Source organism: Dipteris shenzhenensis, chromosome 13, assembly GCF_047967505.1.
Source record: "Dipteris shenzhenensis isolate YYH24624 ecotype China chromosome 13, Dip_SZ_1.0, whole genome shotgun sequence".
NCBI classification, from domain to species: Eukaryota; Viridiplantae; Streptophyta; class Polypodiopsida; order Gleicheniales; family Dipteridaceae; genus Dipteris; species Dipteris shenzhenensis.
Window position 1 is genome coordinate 7,423,515 of NC_141608.1, and position 20,668 is coordinate 7,444,182.

The 20,668-nt window shown below is 45.8% G+C and overlaps 1 protein-coding gene across 2 annotated transcripts in view; it reads right to left on the reverse strand.

Annotated features, from left to right (window-relative positions):
- Positions 1 to 5,984: 5,984 nt before the first annotated feature.
- Positions 5,985 to 20,668, reverse strand: part of LOC147894973 (lysophospholipid acyltransferase LPEAT2-like) — a 36,061-nt gene continuing 21,377 nt past the window's right edge. The window contains exons 4-5 of one of the 2 annotated variants that reach the window (XM_087383276.1): positions 6,870 to 7,028; positions 5,985 to 6,782 (exon numbers count right to left, since the gene is read on the reverse strand). In XM_087383276.1, coding sequence (XP_087239402.1) covers positions 6,621 to 6,782; positions 6,870 to 7,028 — 321 coding nt within the window. In that variant the 3' untranslated portion in view covers positions 5,985 to 6,620. The remainder of the gene's footprint in view (positions 6,783 to 6,869; positions 7,029 to 20,668) is intronic. The other variant, XM_087383275.1, reaches the window with a different exon arrangement.

Genomic DNA, 20,668 nt, shown 5'->3' on the forward strand with positions numbered 1-20,668 from the left:
TCGGCTTGCTCTAATTGAGCTTCAAAGTTTTGGGTGTTGGGTACAAAATCCTCTTCACCTGAGCTATCTTCCATGTTCTCTTCGTTGATTCTCTCTTCTACAATCTGTTTATCTTTCTTTTCTATATCTAGCCACCTCTCTTTGATTTGATTTTGATCCTCTTCCTATGGTGAAGGGATTGGTTCCTCAACCCTTGTCTTATCCACTGTCTCTAGCTCCTTACACTTCTCTTCTTGCTTCTCTTTACCACGGTTGTTGCGGGCAGGGCAGTCTTTAATGAAGTGTCCTCCCAAGCGAAAACAAGAATTCGGGATATTTTTATAGAAAATTTTTTGTATTAGTTCTGCCCTGTCTCCATCTAGCAGTCGAATGGCATTGGGAGGATCTATGGACAAGTCCATCAACACACAGGCTAGCGGGTTTCCTCTAGGGCTTATGAATCTCTCCGTTTGTACTCCTAGAAATTGGCCAAGGCGTAAACAGAGTGCTTCCAATTGTGGAAAGAGCGATAGGGGAAGGTCTGGGAACTCTACCTAGATGGGCGCTTTAGTGGGTGGAGGTAAGTCAGGATTGAAAGAAGGCTCCCATAATTGGACAAGGAGGGGTTGGTTCCTTATTGTCCATGTACCTTTCTGCACTACTTCCATCGCCATTTCTACCTTTTCAAAGATAAAGACGATATAGCCGTTTCTCAGGAAACGAATACTCGTGATGTTTAATCCTTTGCACAACTAGATGTTTCTAATCCACCCCTCTAGGAACATCGCAGGAGGGCATGGGTCGTGGATGTAGCCAACTACCGCACAAGAGCAAAGCCATTTGGTTGTTTCATTTAGCATTCCATTGTGAACCTTCATTGTCAGAAGCTTACCTTTGAAAGAGCTTCCATCTGAGCTAGCGAGCTTTTCTGCCAATCTTGTGCTGGCGGAGTCGTCGTAGATACGATTGGCACGTAGGGAGGGCTATTCCCATGCAATTTGCTTTGTGGCTTGTGGTGCTTTGAAGAGGCTTCTACCTCCGCCTTGAACATCTCCAGCATAGGAGCCTCTCTGCATGTCCTACATGGGCACCCCTGCTTGCATTTGCTGCACTGGATTTTGTCTTGGTGCTCCATTGGTCTGTCGTGCTTGTTTTGGCGCTGAAAAGGCGGCACCTTTAGATTTTTCTATCGTTTTCTTTCTTGAGGACGACGGACGATTGTCAGAGGTAGATTTGAAAGAGCTTAGTATTTCTATGAAAGCTGCACGGTTGACGTTTTGCATGTCGTTGTCCTCCACATGGAATGTGAAGCCCGAAGTCGTACCATCTTTAGTTCTCTTTGGTTCGCTCGAGATCTTGCATGACAAGGTCTATTTTGCTATTGTGTTCATGATTCAGAGTCGGCAACTCTAGTCCACTCGAGTAGAGGGGGATTACTTTGGCAGGGTGAGCTCCCACCCTATCTTTGCTGCCGTCACTAGGGGTGGTCTTGTCGCCGCCATCACTAAGAGACACCCTATCCCTACCGCCATCGCTAAGAGACACCCTATCCCTACCGCCATCGCTAGAGGATGCCATTGCCTATCCCCTCACATGCTTCTCTATTAGATTTGCATTTTGAAATATTTGGTACAATTTTATAAGGAATAAATGGATCTAGATACTCCAATGAGTACTCTTTTAATGGACCTTTTGTAATAGCTTTTGGTATATATTAGCCATTTTAAAGATCATAAACCTTTCTAGGAAGTTGTTTCTATAAAAGTAGTTTTGTGAAGACTTGGAAGAATTATACAAAAGATCATTTTGATAGGCTTTCTGGTCGAGATAATCATGAAAAATGGTGACTTCTTCAAGGTAAGCCTCTACTCACTCAGAATTATTTTAGAAAGTCATATTGGAAGAGAGAACCCCTCCATGATGATGATCACAATTATATGAGGAATATGATTTATGCAATTTATTGAAGACTACTCTTTATTTATTTATTTTTTCAGCTTACTATTGTAATTATAACTATTTAACTAGTTAATATATCATTGACTTTCAAATATACTCTATGGGGATGGAATTAATAGATGGATGATTGTCATTTGCATGTACTATTGAAGAGTATAAGAATATATTTAAGAATTATTTTTTACAATTTGGTTCACTTAAGCATTATGTTTGAAAATGAAATTTATCATCTATATAAGCTAGGCAATAGTTTTGCTAATTAAAGCGTGCACATGCGCCATGCGTGCGCATACAAATATATGTTAGATTGTGAGTAGTGCTTCTTGACTACCACTCTAGATCCCATTGTGCTTGTTGGATCCTCTCTTTCCCTGGATCCACTTTGATTTGGACTTTGACCTAAATCCCAATCCATATTGGCTCAATTTTGACTCTATTGTATAGATTATCAATTTTTGTACTTCTTCCTATATTCCTAAATTTGTCTTTGGGGGCTCATTGAAATTATAAGTGCTCAAGAAGACCTACATAGAGTTGCACTTATAGCTAAAGATTGCAATCCATTGTGCAAAGATTTATGGCTCAAAGTTATAACCTATTTGGTAGATCTTTGTCCCAAGAGCATGAGCTTGATGGAACCAATTACTCTTTATGGCAATTCAAGATTGAGAATATTTTGGTACATTTATTTTTATGGGGATTAGTGGATGGGGATGAACCTCATCCCACAAATGATGCACCTACTACACCAGCCACACCTAATAGAAAATAGGTTGAGCCTACACTTGGAGAACTTGCAATTGCTATAACTAAGAAAAGCAGATGGGATCCCCATGATTCCCAAGCTCTCTCTTAGTCAATAAAAAGATCTTAGACTATAATCCCTCACATCAAGCCTTACAAAAGGTCTTTGTTGCATGGCATGTCTTGCAGACAATGTGTCAGCCTAAGAATGAAGCAAGGATTTATTCATGGATGATTTATTCCTATTAGTTTCGTTAAGAAGCGAAACTTGTTGAAAGTTTGTATGCCTTGATAAAAATAAAGGTTTGAAAAATTCGCCAAGATTTGAAAATTTTATGAGAAAAATTTTAAAGTTTTGCTAGGATTTACAACATTTTCTTTAGAATTCAAAAGAAATATATAAAATTGTAATATGTTCTACAAATATTATGAAACTTTGAAAACTAGCTCAATAAACTTTCTCCAAGATTTTATATTAATATATAAGTATAGATTCGATAAAAACATCCCTGATTTCATTACTCAAGGAGCTTGAAACTTTGAATATGCATGAGGGAGATAGTATGCCAAACATCTGACTAGGATCCATGAACTTAGAAACTTCCTCCTGAATTTAATGAGATTATCTCTGAAAAGACTTGACATCCAAGACATTACAATCATTTCCAGAGTCCTATCTTAGTTCCCACGTCTCTATCTTTGTCTATGAGGGATAATGCCACGCCCTCCTTGAGTAAGAGTAATGAAAATAAAAACTTCATATCTAAATAACCAAGAATAATGAGAATAGTTTTAATCTTAAAAACATCCCCAAAAGTAATTCAACTCTTATATACATCGCTTTTGGCAAAATGGCTCATGTAGATTATAGATCGTGGCCATTCCAAGAATTTTAAGTATGAACACAACTATGTTCTATTGTGCAATGTGGAAGCTATAGTCACTTATATTGCACCAGACACTATGGTCAAGATATGAGCTGACTACATAAAGATGATCAAGTAAAGGGAAGTACTATTGCAGTTTGAGATTTTCTATTTCATGTGCTTTGAAATATAATCATGTCTTTTGATTGGATTTATGCTTGTAACTTGTGATGTCTATTGATTGGCAAAGATTATGAAATACATATAGTTTTGGGAGTGTAAAATCATGCCTACTCGATGTTTGAGACTTTTTCCTTGCAAATTTATGACAAAGATTTGGATATGATAGCTATCTTATGTGCATCTTTGATTGCAGATGCTATTGTTGGCACACAATAATTTTACTTTTTGCTATCACATGTATATCCAATTAATACAAACCATGATGTAGAGCATCTATAGTGAGATCTAGTAGTCTTTTTCTCTGTCTTACAATGCAATGATCATCCTACAAAATAACAATAGATCCTTTTCTACTAAAAGAGGGAATAGAAAGAAAATTTGTCTTTATTCTTGGAACAAGAAGGACAGCTAGAAGACATAAATTACTTCCATCATTGAGGGAAATTTTAGTTTCTCAGCTTTCTTCATACGATATGAAGAATTTTTGGCATATGATACTATTTTGTCAATAGGAGCAAGCTGTAAATCAACAAAGTAATGTTCTTGGATGTGCCATTGTCAAAATAACAAAATATATTTGTAGTATCACTCACACTTAGTGAACCAACCTCAAGCTTGGGAACATAACTACATACAAGAAAAGACCATTCTTTAGCCACACACTTTGCTAAAGCATTATCCTTGATAGCCTTTGAAGCATAAGAAACTAAGACTGACATTCCAACTTTCTTTTTGGTGAGGTGCCAAGTCACAAATTTGAGATTTAGCATAAGATGACATTTGAAATTCGGAAAGGAATGAAGTTTCTTTATTCCAAAAAGAGTCATTTATAAAGGAAACACATCCTGTAGGAAGAGAGAAGTACCACCCTACCACCTCACGCTCTACCTCCAATATCTCAATCCCAATCATAATCTCAATCTCAATCTCAATCTCAATCTCAATCCTAATTGGATATAGAAAACAAATCTCAATGTCAATCTTAAAATTCGTGCACCAAAACCTTGATCCCAACCTTGATCTCAATCTCAATCTCTATCCAGTGGCTTGTCTAGCCAAGCAACTTGAATCATTATCTCAAAAGATCAATTGTGGCATGCTATATTCAGCAATGTGAACTGTAACAATTTATAGCTTTTATACAGACATACTATGGTAATGAATATGCCTATACTAGAGAATCCTCTGAAATGTCTTACGAAGGATACATTTGGGAAAGATGCATAGGAATGTCTTTCTAAAGGATGTTTGAAAAGAATTTGTACTTTATGGCCTTTATTGATGACTTTTCTAAGTTTACATAGGTCTATCCTTTGAAGGAGAAATTATATATTAGATGTACGCACATCTCAAAGTCCACTCACACGTATCAAATACATGCATTTTCATACATTTGTAGGGATCCAAACATTTTTGAAAAGTTTTATGTCAGGGGAGGTGATCAGTTCCCTGCACTCAGTGATTGAGATTGGGCTTTTGTCTATGGTGATAGAAATTGCACTAGTGGAAATTGGTTCTTTTTTGGCAACCCATGCAAGAAATTTCCCATTGTGGCCACCTCACCATGTGAGGCTAAGTACATGGTAGCCTTCACCACTATAGTTGAGTGTGTATGTCTCAAGGGATTGATGGTAGATCTTTGTGGGATTTTGTAGCCTCCTATTCTCACTGACAGTTAGAGTGCAACTATAGCTCAACTATAGTAGCACTAAACCCTATATTTCATGCTCTCATGAAACATAGAGGTATATTATTATTATGCCAAAAAAGATTTCATGTAGGAGAGATCAGCTTGATCTATTGTCCTACACTATAAACTACTAAAAATAAATCTTAATGTTTATCTCCTAATTTTATTGTTAAAATATCAAATAATGTATAGAATTTTATTACAATAATATGGATGAGATGCTTACCTTGATTGCTAAGCTTTTCCATGGAAACAAATTTTAACTTGATTTCCAAACCCAAAGTTTTATTTTTGTGAGCCCTCAATATACCACGTGCCACAATTGTGGACTTTGATCGTGGTGGAAAGAAAAGTACATTGGAAAAGGCAGAACTTGTAAGAGAATATAACTGCTGGGAAATTCTAAAGACTACATCACAGCTAGTATGAGAATATGATTGCTGGGAGATACTAAAATCGTTGGAAATACATGGTCTCATTAAGGAGGACCCTTGAGAACACGGCTTATTTAGAAACAGCTAAACTGGAGCATGATACCCACACTCAAAACCTTTTCGAGGAAACACTGTATGAAGTAGTCATTTTCGATTGTTTCCATGTCCTAACATTATCATTCAAAAGACCCTGCTTAGCTTTAAGGAAAACCATGACTTTCATCCATAGTATATGGTGCTAGACCTTACCAATATTTATTCATCAATTCACTCTGTACACTTATCAATCAAAGTAAGAGTCAAATCAACATGTTGAGACTGCCCCAAGCATTACAGCTCAAATGAACAACATGCAATCACAAGATTACAGTGTGGGTAATTGTACAATTGGCACCATGCTGAAGATACCCAAGTTTGACATCAGGCCAGTATGCTTCACATCATGAGGCTGACACTGGGCTTGCCTCTGCACAGTGAACTGCAAACTGGGTATGCACAGGAATACTTTTTGAAAATCCAGGGGCCATGTCCTTTGGGCTCTGTTAAGATGCTTCTCATGCACCCTGGGCTTGGTGCCCTGCCGTATTATCATGGACATCAAGGCTCCAATTATTCAAGGGAAAAGGGAAATGTACAACCAAATTGAATCAAAATACCTCCATGAAAGCTACGAATATAACCATATCATTGGATTGTTGAACCTCTGTACACAGCATGAAATGCAGTCTACCAAACAAAACTCATACAACTTGACAAAGAAAGTAGCTATGTTTTGAATGCTATTTCTGCATCCTGTCCCAGCATTTCAGGATGCGCTGACATGATCACTGCAAGGTATTCAGGATTCCGCTGTAAAAAGCCACTAAATTCATCCCAACTTATCACACCATTGTGATCCAAATCCAAAGAATTAAAGAGCTTCACAACCTGTAGGCACCCAAAAACTTGGAGTGAACGCCATCTCACTGCATCAATTTAATATATGAGGTTTGCATAAAAGAGCATCCCTGTTACCTCTGAGCGTTTGATGTTTGGAAAAATATTTCTCAAACTCTGTTCTACTTCTGTCCGTGAGAGCAGACCATCATGATCCACATCACATGCATGGAATGCTGCCTCAATCACTCTTGAAAATGATGTTTGTCCAGACAAAAAGGCCATCCCTGCTACAAACTTCTTACCACAAAAAACACAGTCAACCAAGCCCAAGCGATATATAAAAACGTTCTTGTAAATTAAAATTTTCCCAGATAAAAGAACTTTTATCAATGCTTGACAAACCAACCGTACAAATCAACAATCTGCGAGCCACTTATTATTGGAAAAGAAAGAAAACAGAGACTGGTTGTCAGGAACACCAGCCTGTTCCCAAAGAACCCAGTTCACTACCTAACCCTTTACCAGCAGGCTGTGGGCTGCCTCGTTTACTTATGTCATACTTGGCCTGATCTACAGTATGCCATTTCCCAAATAAGCAGGTACATGCACAAGCCCAGTACTCAGCAATAGCAAGCCGTGAAGCGGGTCTTCCATTACTTGAAGCCTACACAACATTTGGGACTATTCTATGGTGATGAGTCTTCACTAGTTTTGCATGCTTTCACAGACAGTGATTGGGCAGGTTGTTACGACACGAGAATGTCTCACAGTGGCATCTGTTGCCGCTTGGATCTTCATGCATTTCATGGTTCAACAAGAAGCAGCCTACGGTTGCTACTTCCCCTTGTGAAGCTGAGTACAAGGCAGCCTCCACAACTCAGTTGAGCGTGTTTGGCTCGCAAGTTGCTTGCAGATCTTGACATTGGCCAGCCATCTTCTACTATCATCTACACTGACAGCCAGAGTGCTTTAGCTGTTGTGCGTAATCTAGTGTTCCATGTATGTACGAAGCACATTGAGGTCCACTATCACTATGTTCGAGAGCAACTGTCAGCTGGAGATATACTAGTGTCCTACGTTCCCACGGAGGAAAACTCAGTAGATCTCTTCACGAAGGCTCTACCATGACCCAAGTTTGAGTCTTTTCATCATGCCTTACACTTGGCACCCCACATGATGTTGATCTCCCTGTACTATCATAGGTTGCTATATCCATCTTGGACGAGCATGTGCAACAATGATCTAATTTCCAAGTATACTTGAGACGTTTCCAGGATAGTGAAGGGGGGTTGGTTAGCACTTATCCTGGTATGTGCCTTGTAGGATCAGTCAACACTTAGGTTGACTTCCTTGGTCAACCCCTATGGTTGACTTCGGGGCCTATATTGGCAACCTCTTGTACTTTCCCATTATCCATTTGCAAGTACTTCGTTTTCCCCCAGTTGTTGTCTGCTCCTTGCATTCCTTTCACACTCCATTGCTCCCCGCAACCAACAACTCAAACCCGCGAGATATCCTAGAGATAGATCTAACATTCACCAATGGAGACCGATTACTCTATTGGACACCACTTACACGATCTTAGCCAAGGTCTTGAGCTTGCGGTTGCGATCCCACGTCGCTGATATCATCCACAACACGCAGACAAGTTTTGTTTGGAAGCAATATACTAAATAACTTCTTCACCTTTTGGACGGTAGCAGTTGATGGGGACTTGGGAGGAGTCTCAGCCTATTGCGATCCCTCCTCTGGTTTTCGAGAAGGCTTATAAAAGGGTGGCATGGTCGTTTTTGGAGGGCACTGGGATGCCATTCAAGCCAATATGCCGGGAAAACATGCCCGAGTTTACTCAACAAATAACCTAAGGAAAAGGCAAGATGCTAGAATGGAAAGACTGGGTAAATAAGGGCACATCAGCCCCGAAGAAGGCATTCATCTCCGACATAGAGGAGAAAAGATGGATAAACAAGGCCCTAAATGTATAAGTAAGAGGCCTAGCAATGGTGACTCTCCAATGGCGGAAGCAAAGGCACTCATTACCAAGATGGGTGTCAACCTCACTTTAAGGCTGCATGGAAAGCGGGGAAGGATGATGCACCCATGAGGCTGATGGTAATTAATTCAGGACTGCCATGGATAGATCTACCTTTATGAGCATGAGGGCCATGCTAAAGGGAACTAGGACATATCTGGATGATGACCTCATGCTCTTGCAGTAGGAGCATTGAAGAGTAGGAATGGTACGTGTCATGGCAGCCAAAGAAGAAGGAAAATGGGCTGCCTATAGAGATAAGAAAGTCATTATCTGAGAGAGGGCAACGAGAGGAGGAGAGACATGGGGACAGGACATGAGGGTGTCAAGGCCATGGGGTAGGGGAGAGCATGTATTGAAGATGGTGGTATGGAACTACAATGGCTCCTTATAGTCCGATCCAGGGCGTTTTTCGGAGACTTACACTGACAGAGAGATGATATTCTACACCGATATGAGAGTCCAGAGAGAGAACTATCCATAGTCACAAGATACACCTGGGAGTCACCCTACAAACAGGAGAGTAGGAGGGATAGTGGGGTACAAGGTTCTAGAGGGATAGTAGGTCTTTTCAAATTATGCCTAAGACTGCTTATCTCTATGATGCGAAAGGATGAGCACGCATGTCATATGTGGGTGCAATTTCAGTCACCTGACACACAACCGCTCTTTGTTGCAGTATGTTACTTTCCCCCAAACACATCATCATACGCGCATGAGGTTTCACTACAGAGGATCATAAACCATATGATACGATTTATGATGATATCATGGAGTTCTCCGGGAAGGGGAGAGGTACTCCTCCTAGGTGACTTCAATGCACGCATAGGGAACAGACAGGTGGAATTGCTGATTCTGAGTCAGATCCCCTCAAAGTGCCATAGAAGCACCCAACAGAGCTTGGGATAGTGAGACATTCGGAGGATGCACCACGTGTGATAGGATATGGGACACACCTATTGGAGATGGGAGTGGTACACGATCTGATAATATACAACGGTCTTCAACCTGCTTCCCACATGGAGGAAGTAGCAGCACTGTGGACTACCTATTGCGCACCCCAGCTTTTGTGACACGGGTACATGACTGTATAGTGCCCCCCCTCTTGGCACCGACCACTCATACTTAATCATTTAGCATCTTGATTGCACTACCAGACCGAGGGCGTGATCCCCCCTTCCCCCACCCAAGTCCGGGTGTACTTCGATCATGCTCTTGATGCAATATACATGAGCCACTTATCTTGTGGGCTAGCAACCCCGATGTAAAGTGATTCATGACAATGAGTGGCGAGAGAGAGATGTGAGGTCTCACCTCATACGAGAGCATGCTTTGGCACATTTAACAAGATCTGAGCCACATCGGATCTCACGACGTCTAATACAACGTAAGAGGCGGGCATTCCTCACACAGGATGGATGAGGTGATTCGATCTTTTCAAGGAGGTAACCCCACCTTTGCATGGGGACTCCTGAGGAGAAGCCACCTATTCCCACCATCACAGACCCAGATGTGTGGCACACCTATGAGACATCCCTCTATGACGTCCCAGTTCATGCACTGTTAGAAATGACCCAACAAAGGGTACACACAGCAGAAGACTTATAGTAATGCCCAGGAGCTCACACAATGTGGTGTGGGGTGTGGAATCACAAACTTCTTTACTTAATGTGCATCAAATAGATATGCAGACTCATCAATAGACAATGAACCAGCCAGAGAAACCACCAAAATAATATATTTCCGTCCAAAGCTATGGACACAATACAAAAGAGAGAGATCCAAAGTCCCACCAATGGTGTGGTCCTCTGATCTTACCACAAGGTGCTTCTCCTATCTGCTCGCTATCTCTAGACTCGAGCCCGCGTGCTCCACCTCGAGCTTCTGTAGACTATTCGTCCAGATCCCTTCCACCTTGCTGTCTTTGCACCAGCCTAGGTGGGCAGCACTCTGAGCCAGGTCTGCAGCTCTACAGCCCACTTGAACCCTCCTAGAGAGAGGCCCACAGGTGCCTGTTCTGCTGCTCCTTCTGCTCCCTGAACTGCTGCTGCAAGTGATGAGTTATGAGGGCACAAAGGCCCTCCTTATATAGGCCCAAGAGCCTGGCCAGCCAACCGAACCAGCAGCCCTAGAAAGGGCCGACTGCTGGTCGGTTCAGCCCCCTGCCCCTAGCCGACCAAAACCGACCCCCTTGGGGTCAACCTACTGACCAGGCCGGGGGGTTTGCCAGCCCAGCCTCTGCTCCCCCGCCTTGCCACATGGCCCTGCGCCACTGTTTGCCTCCATGTGAGGCCTGCTGTTCCAGCCTGCTGTGCTGGCCTGCCATGTGCTTCTAGTAGGCGCCTATGAGCCCTGCATGTATCGCCTCCTGCCAGGTTACTTTCCAGGACCCAAAGCACTGCTGTTCCTGCTGATGTCATTGCGCCTTGTCCAGGGCTCGCTGCAGGTCGAGATCCTGCCTGCAACCCTTGCCATCCGGGTCACCTATTACGTGACTGCATCCTGCCATGAAGGCGCCTTGAGCTGCCTCTGCCAGGCCCTTCACTAGCACCTGGGTACCATGCTTTTGTGCTTAGGTTCACCCCCCCCATGCTCTCCTCATATGGGGGCTTACAGATGGGGAGGTGACCATTCCAACACCCCCTCTCACCGACACATCCAAGCCCAATGCCAACACGTCGATGAAGATGCTCCAGTAACTCCCTAGTTGTAGTCCTCTGGAACTTTTTGATGTCGAAATCTTTTCCTAGCTTTCATCGCTCCACCAGGTCTAGTTCCACTTCCGCACACCATCCTGGTACACAGGTCCATCTTTGGTAGCACCTCCTGGCACCACCTCCTTCAGTCACGTTCCCGCCTTCGAACTCGAGCAACCCAGCCTCTATGATCTTCCAATTGTCCCCCTCATAATGAGTGAACAACCTAGAGTCTTCCAGGCACCATGCTCTGAGGGTCTGTTTCAACCCGTCCTTCCTTTGGCAAGGTCTGCAACCAATGAATATTTCCAGATAACCTGGACCAAACTCTCGCTGAGTTCTCAAGCAAGTACTCTTCTGGCTTCAGTACTCTTTGTCCATTACCTTCTAGCAATCTGCGTTCAAGATTTGAAGAAGCACCAATACTTCCCCTTTTGCCTTCGAAGAAGGCCAATTCCTTCCAATCTCGTATCACCTGAGACAAATGAAGAACAGAGTCTCTCCACAGCATGCTATAAAGGCTCAAATGCAAAATATCAAGTACATACCAAACTGTTGTACTGCCTGTGTGTTTGCCCTGAAAGCAAACCTTGTACCTCATTGAGGCACCCACCAAAAACCTGTGTAATCCTGTACTGTCCCCTTCTGAAGTACAGCATCCATTTGACCATGAGAACCCAGGGCCCTCCATGGAATCCACCCTCGTGTCAGTGTCGACAGCCACACCTGGAAGGTACCAAGCGCTCCATGCTGTCCTTCACCTTCACAAAGACATCTGACTCCTCGTCGACCCACATCTCTATGTCAGACATCCTCACTGTGATTTCGGGATCAACATATCTGACCTCGGTAACACTCGGTGATGTCACCAGGAACAACTCTTTGATTACCACATTTGATTTGGCCTCTCCCTCTGAATCTGATTCGGACTCCTTTTTGTTTTTCTGATCCGCCTTTTTCTTTCTACAGTCCTTTGCAAAATGTCCTGGCGTATCACAGTAGAAGCACTTCTTCTTCTGCTTCCTCTTCGAAGTCTCCTCGTCATTAGAGTCGTCTTTCTTGGACTTGCCACTGTTAGGCTTGCCCTTTCCTTTGCCAGCGTCATCCTTCGGCAGCATCGCCTTGTCGTCTTTGTCCTCGTTGTAGAGCTTCTCCCGAGCTTCCTCCTATAGCAGTAATGGACCCAACTCCTCAAACGTCAGAGGTTTGGTCCTCTGTCCTGCTGTCACAGTCGTAACAAAGCTCTTGAAACTCCGAAGTAGTCTCCTCAGTACCATCAAGGCCAAATGGCATGAGTCTATCTTCTGACCAACTGCTACTAGCTGATCCCTCACCACCTTGACCTTCGTCAAGTGGCTATGTACCGTGTCTCCTTCTTCCATATCAAGATTGTAGAGTTGATGCTGAAGAAGCAAACTCCGGGAGGTGTTATCCGTCTCGTACAGATCCTTCAGAGTGGCCCACGCCTTTTATAGGAGGGCTTGGAGGCCTGAAACTGACTGACCAGGCCAGTCTGCTGCAGCCGACTGAACCGACCTCGTCAGGGCCCCTTTTGGGCCTGAATCTGGGCCGACCAGACCTGGCTGGTCTGGCCTATAAATAGGCCCCCTCTGTGGGCCTTTTGCTGCTGCTGGCTGGTCCTGGTACTGCTCCATGTGCCCCTGTACCATGCACCATCTGTACCAGGCTGGCGCAATCTTCTTGCTGGTGCAGTCCTCCATGCAGCTAGGTAACCTTAGCCCCTTTCCCCCTACACTCTCCTGCCCCCTTGTCCCCTCAAAACGGTGGCTCATAGGTGGGGCAGTGACTTTTCTAACACCCCCTCTCAATGACACAATTGTGGGCCAATCTCAATGCGTTGAATGGGGTGTTCCATCTGCTCCCTGGGAAGTGCCTTCGTGAAGACATCAGAGATGTCGTCGCTGGTTGGGCAGCATATCAACTCTATGACTTCTTCGTCGATGAGTTCTCGAACAAAGTGGTCGTGGATCTCGATGTGCTTCGTCCGTGCGTGGAGCACAGGGTTGTTGGCGATTGCTATGCAACTCTGGTTGTCGCACATAACCACAGTCGCATCTTCTTGGGCCACATTCATGTCCTCCAAGATCCACCTGAGCCACAATCCTTCACATGCCGCTGTACAGGCAGCCCTGTACTCCGTCTCTATAGATGAAAGGGCGACAATAGGTTGAAAGGACTCGGTAGAAGTGAACTCTCCCAATCTGTCGGTGCCGAAGGCTTTGGTTACCTCCCCGCTCTCCTTCTCTACCTGGGCCTTCCAGTCTTTGAATTTCTCAAAAGCCTGGGATTTATTGGCCAGGCAGAATACCCATGTCATGCGACTGAAATCATCCACTGATAAAAGAGAATACCACAAACCTACGAATGAATTTGTCGACATTGGGCCGCAGATGTCAGCGTGAACCAACTCGAGCGGCTTCTTGTCTTGTGATGAGGCCTCCTATGGAAACTTGTCCATGTGTTGCTTGCCTTCCACACACGCCCTACAGACACGATCATTGCCTGCAATCGGTGGAAGTTCATCCACCATCTTTGTCTTCGGCATCTCGAAGAGAGTGCCATAGTTGACGTGACCGAACCGCTAATGCCACAATTTGGATCTACCATGGTCCCCGTGCACCAACAGAGCGTTGAGCCGACATAGCCCATGCTCCTCGACACCTTGAGCCACCACCTGTCCGTTTGCCTTGAATGTGACAATGACTTTGCCGTTGTCGAATAAGACCGACATATTGTGCTTGTCCCTCTGAATGACAGACAAAAGGTTATTGCACAAATTCGGTACATACAGTACACCAAAAATCAGCTCCTCGTTTCCTGTAGTCGTGATGAATGGAATACTACCAACACCCTTCACAGGGCATGATTGGTTATCCCCCACAGTGACCTTGGAATCGGGATGCGTACCTTCCATGGTTTTGAACCACTCCTTGTTGGACATGTGCTTTGAAGCTCCACTATCCACATACCAACTTTCCTCTCCTTCACTAACTGCATAAGCGGATCAATACTCAGTGATGATGAAGAGAGCGCCAGTCGTGACGTTTGCCGATTTAGTCTTTGGCTCCTCCTTGGACTTGGAATCCTTCTTCTTGAGGCACTCTTTAGTAGAATGACCAAGCTTCTCACAGTAGAAGCACTTCATCTGCCTCTTTTTCTCTACATCCTCGGTCTTGCTTTTGTTCTTGGAGTCTTTGAACTTACCCTTGCCGGGCTTGTCCCTTGCCACGAGAGTCTTCTCGTCCGATTGAGTGAACAGTTTTTCCCGAGCCTCTTCTTGCAATAGTAAAGGCCCAAGCTCCTCGAAGGTGAGAGGCTTGATCCTCTGTCCTGCCGTGACCGTAGTCACGAAACTCTTAAAACCTCGAGGTAGCTTGTGTAAAGTCAACAATGCCAGATGACTTGAGTCTACCTTCTGACCAACAACCACGAGCTAGTTCCTTACCCCCTTGACTTTTGTCAAATGGTCATGAACATTGTCTACCTCAGTCATGTCCATATTGTACAGTTGATGTTGGAGCATCAGAATTTGAGATGTGTTGTCTGTTTCATATAGATCCTTCAGGATAGCCCACGCCTCTATAGACATCTCGGCCATCTAGATTTGCAGAAGAATAGAGTCCGTCGTGGTCCCAATGATTAATGCTACAGAGTGGGCATCTCTCTCTTCCCAATTCTCAAGCTCTTCACCATCTACTGGAATGACAATCTTCCCCTTGCTGTCCAGCAAATCTTCCGGCTTTGCCTCCACCCCCGTAGTCAGCTTCCACAACTTCCGAGCCACTAAATGGCTTCAGATTTTCACCTTCCAGATCAGGTAGTTCGACCCGTCTAGTTTCCCTCACTCTTCGAAGTTTGGGATGATGAATGAGAGGAATTTGGAGGAGGAAAGGAATATAAGGGGCTGAAGAGGCAACAGTAGAATATTTGTCCTCCATCCTTGCTGTAATAAAGAACTGTAAACTGTAAACTGGGATAACTTGACCACGCAGCAAACCTGAGTGTCGATTGGAGTCGCCTACTTGCTGAGGTACTCCGATCTAGAGCTGTAAACCTTGCGCTGATACCATATTGGAAATAGAGGATAGAATCACTCACACATCACTCCTGACCTAGCTCATACAACACTCAAAGAGACGGAGAGAGAGATAGCAAAAACTCAAATATATTATTCCACAATCGTGGGCAGACAAAAGCTCAAAGGATGAGCGTGTACAAACAGCCAAGTGAAGCTGTCAGCTGCTGAGCCTATTCCTCTCCCTCTGCGCGCTTGCCTATGCAAGGCTTTCCGTGCAGGTGATGGAGAATAAGGAATGGAGCCCCTTTTATAGGAGGGCCTGGAGCCCTGAAACTGACCGACCAGGCCAGTCTGCTGCAGCCAACTGAACCGACCTGGTCAGGGCCCCTTTTGGGGCTGAATCTAGGCCCACCAGACCTGGCTGGTCTGGCCTATAAATAGGCCTCCTCTATGGGCCTTTTGCTGCTGCTGGCTGGTCCTGGTACTGCTCCATGTGCCCCCGTACCATGCTGGTGCAGTCCTCCATGCAGCTCGGTAACCTTAGCCCCTTTCCCCCTACAGTCTCCTGCCCCCTTGTCCCCTCAAAACGGGGGCTCACAGGTCTAACATCATGATTTCGAGGGTGATGAGTTTATACGAGTTAGTCAAAGGGAGAGTGTGTGCCCCTAGAGGCCTGTCAGATTGGGTTGAGAGAACAAGTGAAGCAGGGATGCACTCTCTCATTGACAATATTTGGGCTCTATATTAAGAGATCACGACTTTCATTGACCACCTAGGATGTGAGGGATCGTTGCTGGCCGACTTGATGACATAGATACTGTTGTACGCAGATGACATAGTCCTTCTATCTTCCTCAGCCAACAGGCTTATAGAGACACCTAGAGGTCCTAGAATTGTTTGCAAAGAGAAAGACCAGACAATCAACCTTGGCAACATTAAGGTTATATTTTCCAACACATCATGGGTAGTACTTCATCAACACAGCTTCACTTATTGAGGGGAGCCAATGGAGATGGTACAGTCATACACCTATCTAGGGGCAATCTTTGCGAGGCCAATCTTCAAGATAATCCTACGGGGCTAGTTTTCACGACGATCGATGCAACCAAGGCATGACTTACATGAGGACAGGAAGCTCTAGCTCGGCTAGAGCGGCAAAGCTTTCAGGCACATTCCCGGGACCCCCCTATGAAGGGATGGCTATTTGACACACTGATGAGACTGACAGCCATGCACACAGCACCCTTCTGGGAGAGTAACCTATCAGTGATTGAGTGGCAGTGTTGAGAGGCTACAAGTGATTATGATATCCAAGATGATTCGGAGTAAGCCCTTAGTCCCCCACTAGATCGTACAGGTAGAGTTTGCCATGACCCACAACTCCAAATTGATGCCATCTTCAAAACGTCACTAATCTTCGCAGGGTCTGGGCCTTACCTAGAGGAAGACTACTGAGGTTAGCACTACAGTCATCTAACAACTAGCTAAGAGTGGGGTTCTCACGGCCTGGTATGCACAAATATCCAGATGGTTCGACAGCTAGGGTAGGGTATTTAGATGGACCGTCTCCACCCCTTGCAGTACAAGATCCCCCTAACCCCTTAGTCCCATGGGATGAGCATCGAAGGATGAAGTGATTATCAGACCCTAGTATCTGGAGGACAGGCGACTCTCACATGCCTTGAGGGTTGCCATCGGACAAATGCGGATCAGATGAGGATTAAGGCAAGGAGATTCACAGGCACACCTCGAGAGCAACGGATCTATAGATTATGCATGTTGGGGGACCTGGATACAGAGGAGCATTTCCTCTGTAGTTGCCCAATTTATTATGAGATCTGAGGACGGTACCACTATCTCTTTCAGGAGAGGCATGGTTTTGGGCCTCTCTTTCGACTGATTCACTCTCACGACAAGGTCTGTGTTGGCCTCTATCTGATAGAGATGCAACGACACAGAGACCTATTGTGTCAGATCAAACAACAGGAGGGGACAGTATCACGGGAGATAGAGACGGATCGAGCTCAGCAATATATCACAGATTTCAGTGCATTTGAAACTGCCCCTGGACATGGTGGAGTAGAGGCAAAGAAAATAGATTATATGAGGGCAGCATGCGTCACCAGAATGAGATGACGACGAGGAGCGATGTAGCCAAAGACGCAGGGACCACAAACGGTGCAGAGATGGACCAAGGCACGTACGATGGAGGTTCATCCCATCACAGCTCTACTCGGAGGGGATAGCTCAAGCATAGGCGTCACTCTCAACATGGCCCACCAGATACAAAGATCACAGAGACCACGCCCCCCACCACAACGAGAGACAACACGACAAATACAGATATGAGATATTTTCGTAGCTCACGGGAGAGCCACCTTGGCACTTATTTATGTGTTTTGACTCTCAGATTGAGTACTACTTTTTGAGTTTTGAGCTTTGATCTTAGCTTACTTAGTACTCAGCAAAGACTCTTAGCAAGCTCTCTGCTTCAGTCCACAATGGCTTATATGAGTTACTATGTGATCGTACTTTGTCTCACAGGCTTGCGAGGCATCCTGAATACGCTAAGACATCTCTCTCTCTCTCTACCGGTTATCGAGTCAAAGGAGCATTTCATCTTCAGGTGCCCAGTGTACTATGAGATCCGAGGCCACTGCTATTGTCTCTTTACAGATAGCTTCAGACTACTCTCCCACTTTCTCTCGCTCAGCAACCCCCCCCCTCTCGTTTATATATATATTAAAGGTCGGAGCTGCAAGCGGGGGTTCTCCAACAGCTCCGACCTACTACAATCCCTTCTTTGCCCGCTGCTGCCTCCCCCATAATGAAGGGAACAGGGGGATGAGGACAGGAGACTAGGCGGGAGACCCTTCGGTCCAAATTTGCATACGCGTGGAGATGGGGAAGGGGAACGGTGACAAGGCGAAAACACAAAAGCAACTCAATCTAGAGGACTTCAACAAACGCAGCAACCAGAGCGGTTTGACAATAGACAGCACCGCGGCCCAAAAGAAAGAAAGTCCATGCCGCTCACCACATCCTCGACCTCTATGGTTACCACCACTATTTCACCACCATCACCCGCCTCATCATCTACGCCACCTCTCTCCTCCCCCTCTCTTGCATCATCATCACAGGTCTCCTCTCCAGTAGCCTCACCACTAGCCCCACCGGCCAAGGCTCCACAGTACTTTCCCCTCGTATCACCTCTACCTCTCAGTCAGCCACCCTTCATCACCTCGTCCGGCCTCGCTACTCCTACATACCACTCCCCCGCCCAGATCATGCTGTCCCCACCCTCAGTACAACCTCAGCAGCCTACCTTCATTCCAACCCCTCTCGAGATCCAGTTCCCACCTGGACCAGGACATCTTAGGCCCCCACCAGATGCTTGGGACTTCCTATTGGCTGAGATACACAGCATCCGGGCCCGTCAGGCAGAGCAGGCCCGATACACCCAAGAGCAGGCCCGCATTATACACGAGCAGGGCACCCTTATCCAGGGACTCAGGCACGACATCACACAGCTTCGAGAGGAGCTCGAGACCCTCAAAGCAGCACCTGGAGGGACCCCAGTCACAGAGATGGAGGCACAGATAGCCATGATACAGTCGGCTATAGCAGAGACGACTAGATGGGTGGACGTGGCGAAACGGGAGCCCGCAAAGGCAACCGTTTCAACCGCCATACACGAGCAGCAGCAGAGGGCTTTGAAGGCCCTCAACATCCGGATATGAGGGATCACGCGAGACAACACCAGCACCACTGCGACGCCCATGGAGGAGGCGATCACCTTTGTGACCACTACCATGGGGGTCCCCGACCATGGCATAGAGGGAGCATGGCGTGTTGGGAGAGATCCCAACCGAGAGCAGCCCCTAGTCATTCACTTCAAAGATTCACATGCTTGACTAGCGACACTCCGACGCCGAGCCGCTCTACGAGAGCATCCCACCCTGTCCATGGACGAGGATTTGACACCACTACAGATTGAGGAGCGATGAGTTCTTCTGCAGCAGCGGGATGTTGCCCGCAAGGAGGAAAAATGAGCCGTGGTCCAAGATGGTAGGTTGTTGACCGACACCCATCGGGCTCCCACCCGTACCCCCTAGGGGGACGGGGCCTATGAGACTCAGGTTTCCGAGACCCTAGATTTTACCATTTGGAACTGTAATGGTACCTTATGGTCAGACCCAGGGAACTTCTCGGAGTCTTATACAAGACGAGACATAGTCTTTTACACGGAGACACACCAGAGCCCAGAGCGTCCACTACCGATAGTTAGTGGCTACACATGGGAGTCAGCCTTCAGGGATGAGACGAGGGATACAAGAGGAGTTCGAGGATCAGGCGGGGTCACAGTATTGTACAAGTCTTCCCTCACTGGAGCCATCTCCATTGAGAGGAAGGACGCACACTCCCGATTCATGTGGATCCGGATCCGATGCACAGACACCCGTGACCTTTTCATAGCAATATGCTACTTCCCACCAGACACATCCCACTTCGCCAAAGTGGCACGAGAGGAGGGTGAGACATCGCCATATGCACCCTTACATCAGGATATCCCAGACATGTCAGCCCGCGGGGAAGTTCTCCTTGTTGGGGACTTCAACGCCAGGGCGAGCATGCGCCAGGCACCACTCCTGGACTTCCGAGACGACTCTATCATGCTACCACACATGGACCTAGACGGAGCAGGTATGACCAGGACCTCATCGGACCGACACGGGCCTGTTACACCATATGGACACGCGCTCCTTGATCTGGGCAGGATGCATGATCTCATCATCTACAACGGGCTTAACCTATGGCCCTCCTCAGGTGGCTTTACTTGCTTCCCATACGGGGGGGGCACTAGTGTAGTAGATTACATCATGGGATCCCCTACCTTCACTTCATGTATCACCAACTTCACTGTAGCACCACTCCCTCCAGGAGCTGATCACACATACCTATTCTTCACTATCGCCACCCCATGCTTAGCCACACCACACACACCACATAGGAAGCACGACACCTACCACGACATACACTTTGATCACAACCTCTCACCAGCCTACTCTGGACGCCTAAACAGACTCCTAACCTACATCGATCACCAGCCTACTCTGGACGCCTCTCACCAGCCTACTCTGGACGCCTAAACAGACTCCTAACCTAC